The 16,165-nt window shown below is 41.2% G+C and overlaps 1 protein-coding gene and 1 pseudogene across 1 annotated transcript in view; one reads left to right on the top strand and one right to left on the bottom strand.

Annotated features, from left to right (window-relative positions):
- The window catches only part of CAPZA2 (capping actin protein of muscle Z-line subunit alpha 2), a 58,123-nt gene extending 47,488 nt beyond the window's left edge, over positions 1-10,635 (bottom strand). Inside the window, exon 1 of the mRNA XM_054564244.1 lies at positions 10,479-10,635. Coding sequence (XP_054420219.1) covers positions 10,479-10,517 — 39 coding nt within the window. The 5' untranslated portion in view covers positions 10,518-10,635. The remainder of the gene's footprint in view (positions 1-10,478) is intronic.
- LOC129062927 (activated RNA polymerase II transcriptional coactivator p15-like) lies at positions 7,126-10,277 on the top strand (annotated as a pseudogene).
- Positions 10,636-16,165: the final 5,530 nt, after the last annotated feature.

The following is a 16,165-nucleotide window of genomic DNA, read 5'->3' as shown; positions in this document are numbered from 1 at the left end:
GCTGCAGAAGGTGGAATGGGAACAAAAGAAATCACTGAGTAAACTCATCTACCTCCTCTGCTTCTATTACCACCACACAATAGCTCTCAATCTATACACCTCCTATTGCATCCTCTCCCAAGATCAAGATCCATTTTCCTGACTATAACTTACCTATTAGGAATATCCATTACAATGTTTCAAAGATACCTAAGAGACTGTTCTCTTTCAAACCCCCTCCCTTCTGTTCTTCATAGTATTAGCACAACCTAGAAATCATTTCATACCTCCCCCTTGCCACTCCCCCCGCCATCAGTCACGTGAATAAGATAGTGCCAGTCTCTCTTTTGCAAAATCGAATTCCCTTTTCTTTGATTCCATTCCATTAAGACCCAGTGACTTTGTTTCTAGATTGTGACAATAGCTGTCCTGCCTGTAGCCAACCCTTTCTCTAAAATTCATTTTCCAGCCCGGCTGGGTGGCTCATTGTTTGGAGCACTGCCCCATACAGCAAAAGGTTTCATATTCAATCCCCAGTCAGGGCACATACCTAGGTTGCTGAATGATCCCCAGTCAAGCTGCACACAGGTAGCAACCAACTTATGTTTCTGCCCCCCACCCCGCCCCGCTTTCTAAAATCAATAAAATATACTCTGGGGTGAGGATTAAAATTCATTTTCCACCCTGTCACTAGACTGATGTTTTTCAATGTAAATTCTAATTTTTTTCTTGCATAAAAACATCTAATGGTCTCCCACTGCCAACAGGATGAAGTCAAAGTCCTCAGCATGACGTAAGGATTTTCCACATCCGAAGGCTATAAAATGTACTTGTTAACAACATAAACTTTTAAACAAGACTATGGATTCAGACTACAGCTCCATTGCCCACTACCTGTGTTACCACAAGCAAACAAATTCAGGTTTCTCACTTGCAGTAAATAAGACATTTAGAAAAGTGCTTGACACAAAGTAAGCACTCAGATAATAAGCTATTAACCTTTTCACTCTTTTTGCCATCTTCTAGTTCCTACAACCTATCCACTCTTTTTCTTATCCCACATATACACAGTATTGAAGCCTCACTATATTCACTCTCTCCAACAAGAACTCTTGTCTTGCGGGCCTCCATATTATTGCATATGTAGATTTAATCATCTTTATTTGTGGTGAAATTGTACACAGCTGCAAAATTTCTTAAACTTAGTGATTTGTCAGAAGTTCATACAAAAAGGAAAACTCTAAGACCAAATTATGCTATTAAAAACTTCTTGATGTATTATTTAATACAGCAATCATTAGCAAACACTTTATTTATAAAGGATTAATACCTTTGAGACCTGGGGCATAAAAAAGCCTAAAATTAAGGGCCAATATTATGGATGTGCTGACATCTGGGGAAAAGTGGGAGAGCCTAGACTGGCCTAACAGCAAATTCCCCTCCTCATTCTGCTCCTGCAGATAGGGCTCCCCTAGCCAGACAGCTCTCTTTATCACAGGGAACAGGCACACTTCCTACTTATCCCTGAATAGCAGCCTTTGGGATTATTAAAACAAGTCAATCACATTCTCTGTCATGAACCAGGGATTACTCCAGCCTCTTGATACTACAAAACTTGCCTCCAAATGGCCTCTGCTTGCTCATTCTGTTCCTGAGTGCAAACCCCACGTGGCCCTGCATTGCATGCTGTGTCCCCTCGTCCTGGGCTATTGAGCATATGTGATTAATTAAATGCTGTTTGTCTTATCTATCCAGTGTCACGTGTTGTATATTCAGCCATCCCCACAACCCTATGGCAGAAACCCCTGCCTTACAGAGTGAAGAGGAAGCAAAGAAAACAAAATCTATCTTAGACGGTATGCTTGAATTTAAGATATGTAATTAGGAACCAGAAGCATGAAACTCACTTAAGCAAACAAATAATACATATATATGAGAAAGATTCTTCATAGATCTTTGTTATTTTCATTTCAGATGTAAATTTATAAATGTGGTTATCTAGTTTCCTATCCTCCAATGGATCTGAAGGGAGGATGGGAAAGGTTGATAATTATTTTAATTTTTTAAGGTTTTAATTTAATTTTTATTTTTTTAAAGATTTTATTTATTTTTAGAGAGGAGAAGGGAGGGAGAGAGAAGGGGACAGAAACATCAATGTGTGGTTGCCTCTTGGGCAACTCCCATTAGGCACCTAGCCTGTAACCCAGGCATATGCCCTAGACTGGGAATCGAACAGGCAACTCTTTGATTTGCAGAGGGGCACTCAATCCACTAAGCCACACCAGCCAGGGCTACAATTACATTTTAAAAAGGAAAGACTCTGAGCCTACCTGACAAAGGCTGCAGAAAACAAAGTTTCTTTACAAGAAAAACAACAACAACAAACAACAACAAATTACAAATCAAGTCCTGAAATTCAGAAGCTAAACAAACCTTTTGAAAAAGAGAGCTTTAAAATTCAGAGTATATGAATTGTTATTTAAGAATAAGTACAAGCTTACATCAATAACCTTTTCAGATGAAAATAATGATTAGGATTTTAAATTATGAGATTATGTAGATTAAACATTTCAAAACCTCCAGACCTACTGGCAACTCTATTGTGTGATCAAATAATGGGAAGATCTTGTGCTGTGTCCACTGCAGTGGACAAAGATGAATTCCACAATTTTAGGCAACCTTTACTCACTGTTCTCTACTCCTTGGCCTAGAGAGAACTCCTTGCCACTTCAGATATTAGAACATAAAATCAGTTTACAGAGTAGTGAGAAATAGTCTTTGATGAAGTAATTTAGAAGACCTGAAAAGTGATGGACTTCCTCAGAAGTGACTGGGCCATTCTGTTAGTCTGAGAGTGTTCAACCTTCTCTGGATCAAAAATCCCCAAAATATCTGAAGAATGTGGACAGAATTCAGTTGTAAATTATTAAATTTTCAGACAAGGGAAAAACAAGATATTCATCTTTCAATATCAGATGAAGCTGATTCCACTTTTTTAATCCTCACTCAAGGATATGTTGATTTTAGAGAGAGTAAGGGGTGTGAAAGAAAGATAGATCTATGTGAGGGAGAAACACTGCTCAGTTGCCTCCCATACATGCGTGACTGGGGATTGAACCAACAACCTGGGTTATATGCAGTGACCAGGGATCAAACCTGCAACCTTTTGGTATAAATCCACTGAACACCTGACCAGGGCTGATCCCACTAGTCATAAAGAGAATTCCCCAAATCTTTTGTGAAGGAAAAAGAGGAAAGAATGCCATCTTGTCCATCCCGTTCATTTTGATAAAACTCAAAGAAAACTGTCTCCTGCTTTCTACCAAGCACAAATTTCTTTTTGTAAACGTCAGGAGACAATCATTTAGGAACAGGGGTGTCTCAGACTGCAGGTGTTTCATTCACATAATGATAAACTATTATGTGAATGCTAGGATGCTGCCTGCCATAAATTTGTTCCTCATGTGCTACAGACGAGACAGGATGTCCCTCATATTAGGTAGATCATACCTGCACCTGGAGCCTACCGACAAAAATCAGTGTCTCCAGACGATGAGTAAATTATACTGATGGGTTGTGTGGTATTTGCATACATGCTGAACAAACATCTGAAGAAGCCAAACTTTTATCTCACTGGTGAGAAGACAGTAGTCATAAGACCCAGAAAAACAACTAATTGGTGCTAAATCCTATGGAGCAGTGGGCTTTATTTTTCTTAAAAGTTCCAACTCCTTGGTTCTTTCAGTGTTGTAACAGACATAAATGGAAGATAAGGCACATATGATACAATAAGCTGTGATCAAAATTCCTCGTGTCATTATGGTATGCACTGATGATCCAAATAGCAACACAGTATTGGAATCGTTGCTCTTGATCTTGGGTGATATCCCAGAAAAACTAGTTAGTACAATACATCAAGTTTTTATTATCCTATGTTACCTGGATCGCAGAACTTGAAAATGCACAATCTTTTCTTGAACCTACGATGCTGATTAAGACTGAAAAATTTCTGAGGGAAGGAAAATAAAGGGAAAGAAGGCTGGATGCACATAAACTCTACACGTAGCTCGCTCTCTGCCTTGCAGTCCTTGATTCTGTCACTCTTTGCATTAATGCTACAGAATGCACCTTTGTCAGTAAAGGCAAGCTTCATGGTGAAATGTCACAGGTAAAAGTAATTAGAAGTCTATGTTGCCTCCTTAAAATGTGTCCATTACTGGAAGAGGTGAGCATCTGGCAGTGCTACTTCAACTTTACAATGGCTAGCTAGAGCATGAAGAACAATAGGGAAGGAGAGTTTACTGTAGGTTGTCAATTGTTGCCACCAATTTATAGAAATTATTGGCAATTACTGCAACTACCTGTGTCCATGTATTTTCCAGATTTTTCTGATGCTTCTGCTGGACACTGTAAATTGGCAAGATTTTTACAAACACTGAGGTAAAACTTAAGTTCTAGGTTTTAAGACTGTCTGAAAAACACTGATTCTTTAGCAGGAAATGAGATCCCTCACCAACGTAGCTATAAATACGGTAAGCTGACAAAAATTTAAAAATGTTTAAAAAGCCTTGAGCAACTGAATGAAAAAAGATGAAAGTTGTAAAAGGAGACAAAACACCACACAAAAAAAGGCTATCTGGAACCAAAGAGTCCTGTACTCTACAGTAGCCCAAAAGTATAGTGCTCCATGGAAAATAAACTAAAAATTATCTATAATTCACCTTACATTCAAATTTAACCAGGAATCCTATATTTTATATGAGAACCCTGTTAATAACACCTCTAATTTCCACATGTTGGACATTATCCCACATAGTTATCTCCTCCTTGATCAAGGCAGGAGACATTAGGGTAGAGATTTCCCAAACCGGGATGTCTGCTAGATTCACTGAAAAGCTTTAAAAACAAAACCAAACACCCCAAAGAGATTCCTATGTCCTATGACCTACTGAATCAATCATCAGAGAATTAAGACCTAGAAATCTGTATTTTAGAAACTGGCCCTCCCCTTGGTGATTCTGATGGGTGGCCAGGTATTATACCCACTGCCCTACAAGGGACAGTATGTAGGTGAATAATTTGAGGTGTTTGGTTTTTCTGAAGAACAATAGGGTTCAATGAATATGATACCAAAAAAAGATAATAAGGATGTAAAGACCTATTAAGCATTTTCCCTCTTTAGTAGTAAGAATTATTTTATATTGTTTCCCTGTAAAAATTGCCTATGCTTTTTCAGTTATTACAATAAAAAAACTTTTAAAAACTGTATATTTAGTTTATGACCAAATGATCACTACTGCATGTCTCTCTTATAAACTAATAGACTAATTTATCTAGAGTATACTTAAGAGTGGTAATATGTGTAAGTTTTCCTTAAGAATTTTTTTCTTTATACTTATTATTTTGAATGGTAATTTAAAAAGAGCCCATTTTAAACTAGGCTGTCTACTGAAATCAAAGCCAATTTTTCTTTAAATATGTTCTTGTCATTTTTTAAATATTAGAAGAAACCCACAAATCCAAAGGCATTACCATTAACTGAAAAACTTACATAAGCTATTATTTATCTTACATTTTCCCATTCTTTTTCTCCTCTGAACCATTTCTCAGCCTAAAAACACTCCTAATTAAAAAAAAAAAAAAAAAAAGCGGGAGATAGATTTCTGTCCCCCTTGACACATAGAGGGAAAGGAGAGGGGAGTTTACAAATTTACCTTTACACAGTTTCCATTTAAACATATCTTGTAAACAATTTCCTGAGAACAGGACCAGTAGGTAAAAAATGTGTGATCACTGCTCAAGAGAGAAAGTAGGGCTGAGTTATGCAATTGAGACACATCAATAAAAATATAAGTTGAAGCTATGGGACTGGATCACTCAGATCACTAGGGGAAGGAAGGTGGGAGGGTTTACAGAAAGAATGAACGATCCCTTTCAAGCAACAATGTCTTCCTTCTGGAGTTTGGAGTGACTTCTTAGATTTTCTCACCTGGAGAGGGGTTTGGGAATGGATCTTTTCATTTGAGCCACAATTTCATATCATTTCAAATGCACAAAAATGCTTTACTGTACAGTACAGCATAACTGTTTTCGGCCTAGAGTTTCTTTACATAAAAGAGTCTGTGGGACACACTGCTGCAATGAACAACTTCAAAGAAAATCACTATGCTGCTCTGACCAATGTATCTCGATTGGCTGGAGCATCCTCCTGTGCCTGCCTTTCTCTCCCCCTCCCAAAAGCAATGAAAACATGTCCTTTGGTGTGGATTTTAAAGAAAAAAAATTTAAAAAAGAACATCATTGTGCTTCTTTAGATAACTTATTTCTCATTTATTAACCCCGTGTGGCCAAAGAACAATTTTACATGACTTAAAAAAGCAAAGACTTATTTTCAGATTAATTTCTAAAATGCTTCCTGCCAGAGAGCACAAGTGAAACTATACCAGTAGAATGTAACAGTTAATATGTTAAATATACTTTGTTCCAAAATCATCAAAACACAAATTAAATTTAGTACCGAACACTAATGCTTAGTATTTACAATTTTTATTACAAACAAAAATAACTTTGTCCTTTTTCAAAATAAGCTGTCAACAAATTAAAAACAAAGAGATATATGCCCTGGCTGGTGTGGCTCAGTGTACTGAGGGCCGGCCTGTGAACCAAAGGGTCCCCAGTTCGATTCCCAGTCAGGGCATGTGCCTGTGTTGCAGGTCAGGTCTCCAGTAGGGCGTGCACCAGAGGCAACCACATACTGATGTTTCCGTCCCTTTCTTTCTCCCTCCCTTCCCCTCTGTTTAAAAATAAATAAATGAAATCTTAAAAAAAAGAGAGAGAGAGAGAGAGATGAACCCGGACAAGGATCTTTCATCAAATGCTTAAGGGAGCATATTGTCACAAGAACATCAACTTTCAGTTCCGACAAACTCAGGATTAAGTATCATCTTCATCACTTTCTTCTTAGGTGTCTTTGGGCAAATTACTTAAAAGCTTTTGAATCCTTAATTATCTCTGAAATGGTAAAAATAAAACAGACCTCCAACTTAACAAGAAATTAACGAACATATTGCCTAACTGAGCCAGACACATACAAAGTATGTTACTACAGTCTTGAGCGAGCAGGAGCTATTAGGAAGCAGGAGCCGAGCAATGCCTAAATCAAAGGAACCTGTTTCTTCAGACTCTTCTGGCACTAATTCTGACAGTGAAATTGACGAAAAGTTAAAGGGGAAAAAGCAAGTTACTCCAGAAAAACCTGTGAAGAAGCAAAAGACTGGTGAAACTTCAAAAGCCCTGTCATCTTCTAAGCAGAGCAGCAGAGATAACATGTTTCTGATGGGGAAAATGGGACATTAAAGGGAAACTCCTAAATGATATTAGAGAATACTGGATGAATTCAGAAGGTGAGATGAAACCAGGAAGAAAAGGTATTCCTTTAAATCCTGAGCAACGGAGCCAGCTGAAGGAACAGATTTCTGACATTGATGATGCAGTAAAAAACACTGTAAAATCAGAGCCATCTAAAACTTGTACTGTTCTAGTTGTTTAATCTGTCTTTTTACATTGGCTTTTATTTTCTAAAGGTTGTTTTCCAAGCTATTGTATAAGATTTGGACTGCAGAACAATGTGTAAGAATACTTTTTTTAAAGTACATTATTAAAAATGTTCTGAATAAAACTCACTGTCAACTTTATTAAGGACAACTGCTTTCTGCCCACCACCCAGTGTAAAATAAAATCAAGTAATGCAATTTTAACTATTGTGGCTTTCTTTGATCAGAAAAATTGGTACAATTTAAGGTCAAAGTTTATAGACCTTTTAATTTCAACTTCGCTTTTACATTCAAAAGGATTTGTATGCACGGAATTTACAAGCTTTTGATTTGTGAAATCCATAGGTTGATGTGTTTTCTTTTAAACAAATGTCCAGTTATACTTCACTTTCCTCTTTTCATCTTTACTTCATTTGCCTTTAATAACTGACCATGCTCTGTTTTCATTTTACTTTTTGCTCTTTTTCTTGAATATATTATGTTACAACACTAATTCTACTGTATTAAATATTAAGAGATATAGTTTGATAAACAACATGGTTTGTATGAAAACTCTGGGCAAGTATGTCACTACCCGTTGTTTTGTGTAGTAGTTATCTTATTACTTAGTCTGCAAAAAATAACAACGTACATGTCTGACTTTTCACTCATTAAACATGTTAACCATAGGATGATGTCTATAAAATCAGATATTGTTAAATTATACCAGGGTTTAATAAAAATTGTGAAAGCTTAAAAAAAAAAAAAGTATGATACTAGGTAAGTCTCAACAGCTCCCCTTCCTTAGATCTGCAATCAATAATCAAAGTTCCAAGAGTTTAAAAGTATTAAAAGCGTATTTTTGAAAATTACAGACATGGTGGCAGAAAGAGTAACATGATATAAATATCAGTTTAAAAATGTCACCTTTAAATTCTATTTCTGATTCCATGCTAAACACCCTCTTCCCAAAAGACTAAAAGAACATTTAGGTAACTAAAGTGACAGGAGTGTTAGAATTTCATTTAACCAATTCAAGTTACTTGAATTTAATTCAACAGTTTGGTCAGTATTTTTCTTAAATTACTAAATACAGTAATGAAATCTACATGTAAAAAAAAAAACTTGAAATAAAAACAAAAACACCAAAATCCTTCAAATTAAAATTCTCATTCTTTTAAGATATTGTGTTGGGCAAGCTCAAAGGCATACCTTACTTCCTTTATACAAGTGCCCCATTATTAGGAGTCTTGTCATCTAATTTTGAAAAAATCTTTGCTACTTTAGGCCTTTACAACATATGGCAGGTCTGTATTAACTATCCCACTGAGTGCTCTGCTCAGCTAGATTTCTAGCCGTGTGTGCTACTTAGTAATCACCACTTAAGAAACTTTTCAGCAGTACTTAATTTTAAACGTGTGTATACCAGCATACATTTTCAGTTACCAACTTATAGTTATTTACCAATTATTACACATGTGAAAACTGTACAGCAACTTTTTGTATAATGGGATCTATCTGCCTACCAGGTTCTGGGTTATAGAGAATCCTGTTGCTGTCTCTATTTTGTTGATTATCACTTTCAACAAAAAGCACAGAGAAAAAGATTTTCAAAACGGAAGATGAGGCCATTTGCACACTGACATGAGGAAGTAACTGGAACATTACATTTGGGGGCAAGAACATTTGGAGCGGGCACGGCCGGGTGGCTATGTTGGTTGGACCTCTTTTCCCCTGCACCAAAAGGTTGTGGTTGATCCCTAAGGGCACCCGGAAGGCAACCGATGGATGTTTCTCTCTTCCTCTCCCTTCTTCTCGCTCTAAAATCAATAAACATATCCTCCGGTGAGGATTAAAAATAAACAAACAGTTGGGGCGGAGAGCTGCAACGGAAAGTACCCTTAGGCTTACAATAGGCCTTCTTAAAACACCATGATGAGTTTGTGTTTCCAGTTCCTACATGGCTGTATGCTTTGGAACTCAAAAAAGTGAGACTTAATTTAAGAATGGAAACTTTGAAACCTGCAACCATCTTATTTCCAGGAAACAACTCGAAATTAGTAGGGTTCCCCAGACACTGGGGAATGAGGCCTCACAGTAGCCAAAGGAAACGGCGAGTAAGAGGGAACCAGTTCAATGATTAGATTCCGTATTTTAAATGCCTGAGAACTTAAGTTGTTGATCTGGTTCTAATGTTGTCATAGTATTTAAGATACAGTAAAAGGAGTTGCACAATCTCCCCTCTTCGGAAAAATTCCTGGCAGGACGATGGGGCGCCACCAAATCAGGCCCCAGGAGGGCTGCTGCCTACCTCGTCAGGAGACTACTTCTAGGAAGGGTTTTTTTTTTTTTTTTGTGAGCAAATCCAGCTAATTACGGGACCTACAAACCTTAGAGCTAAATACAAAAAAAGAAAAAGGAAAAAAAAAAAGCCTCGAGTACCAGGAAAGAAAGTATTTTGTTTCTGGAAGGAGGAATTAGGAAGGAGAAGTGAAGGTCTGCTTCCTAAGCGGGTTTTCCCCTTAACCCTCGCTCCGGCTACACTCGGACCAGGCCGACCGGCTGGGCTGCCCCAGGGCCTCTCGCAGGCCGGGACATAGACTACACCGCAGTCCTCACTAGGCGCGGGTCCTCGGCCCAGGCGGAGGGGCAGGGTCCCCTGCGCTGCCGCTGCCGCCGCCGCCGCCGCCGCCCTCCGCGCCCACGCCTGCCGCGCCGCTCCCGCTTCCTATTTTCAGAGCACACGCCCTACAAGGAGCGGAGTGAACAGGCCAGGCAAAGATCAGCCCCCGCGCGGGGCCTCGGTTGACTGACAGGGACAGGCACTTGGGCACAGAGAAGAGAGGAGGAAGAAGGGCAGCCGAGGGCACAGACCAAAGCCCTTTCCCGGCGACCAGACTCCGGGCCGACACGCCGGGCTACACTGGCTCCCAGCCCGACGGGCTCCGCCACCCCCGCGGCTCTTACCTTCTCCTCATCAGACAACTGCTCCTCCAGATCCGCCATTTTCCTTCTGGCGACAAACCACGGCGGTAACGGCGGCGGCAGCGGCCACCTGACTTCCCCGTCTCCGTGCGGTCCTCGGCGCCGCGCGCCCCCGCCAAAGGAGGGGCCAGCAGCCCAGGCCGCCGCGCACGCGCCCCGGAGCCCCGCCCACGGGGCTGAGCGACGCTCTGCGCGTGCGCGGGGCCGGGGAGGAGGTGTTGCCAGCAGCCTCCTGCTGCAGGCTTGTCATCGTCTTGAGCATGGGAGTCTTTCCCCACCACTGACCATATGGACCCAGCCTGCGACAAGTACATTCTGCGCCCTTGATTATGTTCTCATTAAGCCCTGAACTCTGCCAGTGAAAAACTGTACGAACAGTAGCTTTTAAAACATTCTATTTTTGAAAAAATTACTAGAAAAATACCCAGGTTTCGTTAGAACATACACACAACCTAGTCCGTAATTGGAAGATTGCTCTAGACACATTCGTTTACTCATGAGAGAATACTTACTGGTCCTTCATCGTGTGCCAGATAATGTGTTAGTCCCTGGGAATATACAATGTTAAGCAAAAACCAGAGAAACCTGTTTTCAAACATAGATTAAGCAGCTGGGGAAGGCACTGTGCTATTGCAGGGGAATACAAAGTTACATTATACGTGGATCCTATTCTTCTAACTAAATACAGAAAGCCCAGTAAAAGTTGAATTTCAGATAAATAATGAATACATATCTTAAGTATAATTATGTCCCATGAAGCATTTGAGATACATTTAAACTACAAAATTATCCACTGTTTCAAATTCTATTGGACATCCACTATTTTTTATTTGCTAAATCCGGCAACCCTACTTCTGAAGCTTCAAGCTTAGCAAGAGAACTATGATGTAGTCAAAGCTGTATATATGACTTGGTTAGGAATTTTGCTGACTCAGTAGGTTTAGGATGGGGCTGGAGAATCTGCATTTCTAGAAAAGTCCCGCAACACCTTAGAAGTTACATAGGAGTTAAGAATAAATCATTATGTTCTACATTAAAACTAATACAATGTTATATGTCAATGAAGATATGCATTAAAAAAGACTTTATTTAGTAGAAAATTGACATTTGAAGAGTGACATGATGTCAGAGATTTGTCCTCAAAATCTGACAGCTGCATGTAAATGACACATGTGAGAATGTAAAGAGGGAATCCCCCTGGGGAAATGGGAAGCGCTGCAGCCCGCATATGTGTGCATCGCCCCAGCAACAAAGATGAGGCACACATTACAGTAAAAAAGAGGTACACAAGGTTAGTGCCAAAAACCAGGAAGATGATTGGATAGGAGGAACATACCCAACCAACTACTTCTGCATGTGGAGATTATGGGAAGGGTCTTTAAAAGGCAGAGCACAGACGAACACAATGTTTTTTTTTCACTCCCTTATCCCCTGGCTGGTGGGTCCATGGCTGGGGGCTGAGTTTCCTGAGTCAGGGACCTAGCCAGAGTGATTCCTGGTGCCCCCTGCCATTGCACTCTGGGACCTGCCCATCCCAGAGCACAACATATTTAATATAGGAGGGTGGGGCGAGGGGAGGCTTAGGCCAGTGGGCCCAAGGGAGCTCTGGCCAACAAGGCCTCCTCCCCCTGCTTCCCTAGCGGGAAGCTGTGGTAGCTGTATATCAGCCATGTCCCACGCCAGTGTGGGCCAGTCGGCCAGCACTGTACTATTATGCAATATGAAGGGTCAGCCTGCATGCTCCTCCCTTAGTGCTTCAGGCCTGCCCACGAGGACTGTGGATGTTGGGAACAAGGCCGGTAAGAAGGGAGTGGCAGGGTGGGGAGAGGAGATTTGGGCTGGCAGTTCCCGGGAGGCCATTTGTGGGATGTGGCACTGCCAAGGGCTTGGCTATGTGACAGGCCCTGGGCCTCTTCTCTACTTGTAAAACCATGGGAAACCACTGTAGCCGCCACCCACCAGCAGCCTGCTCACTCCTCTACTGGTAGGGGCAGGGGAGGCATCAAGAAATCTACTATGTATGAGTAAATAAAAATTCCATTTTCCTTTCCACCATACTGTATCTCCAGAGTTATTGCCTATGGGCAGCAGCCGGTAGAACCCCACTAGTCCAGTTACAGTAGTGTCGCCCAATATGGGGCCCTAGCCGCTTGTGGCAGGTTGACCTCCCTAAGAAGCAGGCCTGTGGGACTTCCCAGTTACTGATAATTTCTCTGCACACATGCTGGGGCGTCAGCCCCTTAAACACACGTGGCACGTGAAAAGGAAATGGGTCTGGGAAGGGAACAATCTCTGGGAAGGAGGAAGGATCACCTGAGTTTTAGGACTGTGAACTGGGGTCCAGGTGAGAGCTGGCTATTTTGGGAGAGGCCATTGCTTGGGTTCACTGATTGTAAGATTGATATAAAGCTTGCTTGTGAGTATTTTTTGATAATGGAGTTGTGGGTTCAGGTTTTGCTTATATGTTCCCAGCTTGCCTGAATTCTTTCAGTCATAACTTTAGGCTTGTGTATGTGGGCTAATAGGGGCAGTTCTGTGTTGGTTCCTGGAGGGAGCCCACTGGGTAGAATTTTAGCAGACTGGGGTATGTACAGCTATTATCCAATGCGCAAGGAAGTATTGGTTTATTTCTGTAATGTTGTGTGGCCTATGTACGTTTGGGATGGTGGGGAAAGGTGGCCCATGAGAGTTTCCCTAGATTACTGTACTATTATGCAACTGGAACAGTATTGCCAACAGTTGCATAAATAGGATGAAATACGTTATGTCAAGGCATTTCTGTCATTGCATAATATGATTTCACCAGAGACAGAGGTCCACTTAACAGTGCAGAGAAGGCAGGAGCCTTGAAACCTCTGCATCGTAGTACACGAAGAAAAGAAGAACTTGGAAATAGGCCTCATTGATGCCCTGATTTCAAGGGACACAATGTTCATAGCAGGAGGACCCTCTCCATTGCCGTCCCTAGCCCTGAAATAGAGCCTGAAGAGCCAGCCGCTCCACCCCTGTATGATGAAGGATGAGTCTCCCCATTGAAGACCCATTAAGACACCCAATTTGGCCAGGGAACATCACTATCTGGAACAAGGCAGTTTCCTTTGAGGCAATATCCCACAGGCAGAGTAAACAAGAAAGGCCAGCCTGCCAGCTGCTATTGGGCCCATACTACGTTCTCCACTTCAGACTCACTGAATTGGAGGAATTCCAACCCCTTATATAGGGAGGATCCTCAGAAAATAGCAGATCACATTGTGTCCATTTTTGCCACTCATTAGCCATCATGCGCAGATGTACAGGCTCTCTCCTTAATATCTTGTTAACAGCACGTGAGAGACGGCTGATTACAAATAGGGCTGATGAAGAGGTCCAACGTCTCCACCAAGAGAATCGCATTGGGACCCCCAACCCAACTGGGGCAATTCCCTGGACAGCCTGACTGGAACCCAAATGGTGGGGACCTAGCCTTCCTGGAACATTGCAGAAAGTACATACTAGAAGGGCTTAAGAAAGGGGTGCCCAAGCAAAAGAGCCTGAATAAGATACAGGCCCTTCAGCAAAAGCCAGATGAGGACAATTCTGAAAAATTTTAAAGTATATTTTATTGGTTATGCTATTACAGTTGTCCCATTTTTTCCCTCCTCTTTATTCCCTTCTACCCTGCACCACCCCTCCCACCAGCGTTCCCCCACTTAGTTCATGTCCATGGGTCATACATATAAATACTTTGGTTTCTCCATTTCCTATACTATTCTTATCCTCCCCCTCTCTATTTTGTACCTACCGTTTTTGCTTATTACCTGTACCTTTTCTCCCATTCTCTCCCCTCCTCATCCCTGCTGATAACTCTCCATGCAATCTCCAACCCTGTGATTCTGTTCCTATTCTAATTGTTTGTTTTTGTTTTTGTTGTTAGGTTCAGTTGTTGATAGTTGTGAGTTTGTTGTCATTTTACTATCCAGTTTCGATCTTGTTCTTTTTCTTAGATAAGTCTCTTTAACATTTCATATAATAAGGGCTTGGTGATGATGAACTCCTTTAACTTGACCTTACCTGGAAAGCACTTTATCTGCCCTTCCATTCTAAATGACAGCTTTGCTGGATACAATAATCTTGGATGTAAGTCCTTGCCTTTCATGACTTTCAGTACTTCTTTCCAGCCCATTCTTGCCTGCAAGGCTTCTTTTGAGAAATCAGCTGATAGTCTTATGGGAACTCCTTTGTAGGTAACTCTTTTCTCTTGCGGCTTTTAAGATTCTCTCCTTATCTTTAATCTTGGGTAATGTAATTATGATGTGCTTTGATGTGTGCTTCCTTGGGTCCCATTTCTTTGGGACTCTGAGCTTCCTGGATTTCCTGGGATTCTATTTTCTCTGCCAGATTGGGGAAATTCTTCATTATTTTTTCAAATAAGTTTTCAATTTCTTGCTCCTTCTCTTCTCCTTCTGGCACCCCTATGATTTGGATGTTGGAACCTTTAGAAGTTGTCCTGGAGGTCCCTAAGCCTCTCCTCATTTTTTTTTTTTTTTGAATTCTTGTATCCTCCTTCTGTTCTGGTTAAATGTTTATCTCTTCCTTCAGCTCCAAATCATTGATTTGAGTTCCAGTTTCCTTCCCTTCACTGTTGGTTCCCTGTATATTTTTCTTTACTTCACCTTGCATAGCCTTCACTTTTTCCTCTTTACTCAATCATTTCCGTGAGCATCTGGACTACCAGTGTTTTGAACTCTGCATCTGATATGTTGGCTGTTTCTTTGTCGCTCAGTTGTTTCTCTGGAGTTTTGATCTATTCTTTCATTTGGGCCATATTTCTTTGTCTTGGAGCTCCTGTTACATTGTAAGGGGCAGAGCCTTAGATATTTACTAGAGCAGGGCAACCCAACTCATCATGCTGTCTGTGGGGGAGGGGTCAGAGAGGGAACACTGTCATTTGCTCAGCTTTTCAGTGGCTTTCAGTCACTTTGCCCGCTAACCACTACTAAATTGGGCCTTCTGGTGCTGGTTCCCAGGTGGTTGGGTTTGTGTACATTATAGAACCCTGTGGGTCTCTCCAAGGAACTCTCCTGTGTGACTGGGAGATTTTCCCGCTGCAATACCCACACAGACATTTACAGTCAGAGGTTTCGAGGCTTGCTTTTTCTGTGCCGGAACCCTGGATTGCGTGGTCTGTCTCACTGTCCTGTTGTTCCTCCCAGTTTATCTGCATGCAAAGGTGGGACCGACAGCCACCATGTCACCCACCGGGTCCTCTAGCCACTGCCTTGCTGCATGTCCTCTCCACCCCAGCTTCCTGTCTCTGCCCCTCCTTCTGGTCAAGGTGAATGTTTCTTCTTTATCTCCTTAGTTGTCGGACTTCCATGCAGTTCGATTTTCTAACAGTTCTAGTTGTTTTTTGTTTTAAAATTTGTTGTCCTTCTTTTGGTTGTGGGAGTAGGCAAACTGTATTTACCTACATCTCCATCTTGGCCAGAAGTCTTGGACCCCTCTGAATTTTTAGAAAGGGTCTATCAGGCCTATAGAAAGCACACTGATGCTGATCTAAGGGCACCAGAGAATGTGAGGATGGTGAATGTGATTTTCACTGGGAAAAGTGCCCTGGATATCAGAAAGAAACTCCAGAGTTTAGATGGGGCATTGGAAGTGAATCCTTCTCAGCTGGTGGACATAGCATT

Source organism: Pteronotus mesoamericanus, unplaced genomic scaffold (genome assembly GCF_021234165.1).
Source record: "Pteronotus mesoamericanus isolate MK-2021 breed Mesoamerican mustached bat unplaced genomic scaffold, CSHL_Meso_final scaffold_85, whole genome shotgun sequence".
In the NCBI taxonomy this organism is placed as follows: domain Eukaryota; kingdom Metazoa; phylum Chordata; class Mammalia; order Chiroptera; family Mormoopidae; genus Pteronotus; species Pteronotus mesoamericanus.
Note: the sequence above shows the minus strand (reverse complement) of the source record. Positions and strands in the feature narration are given on the sequence as shown.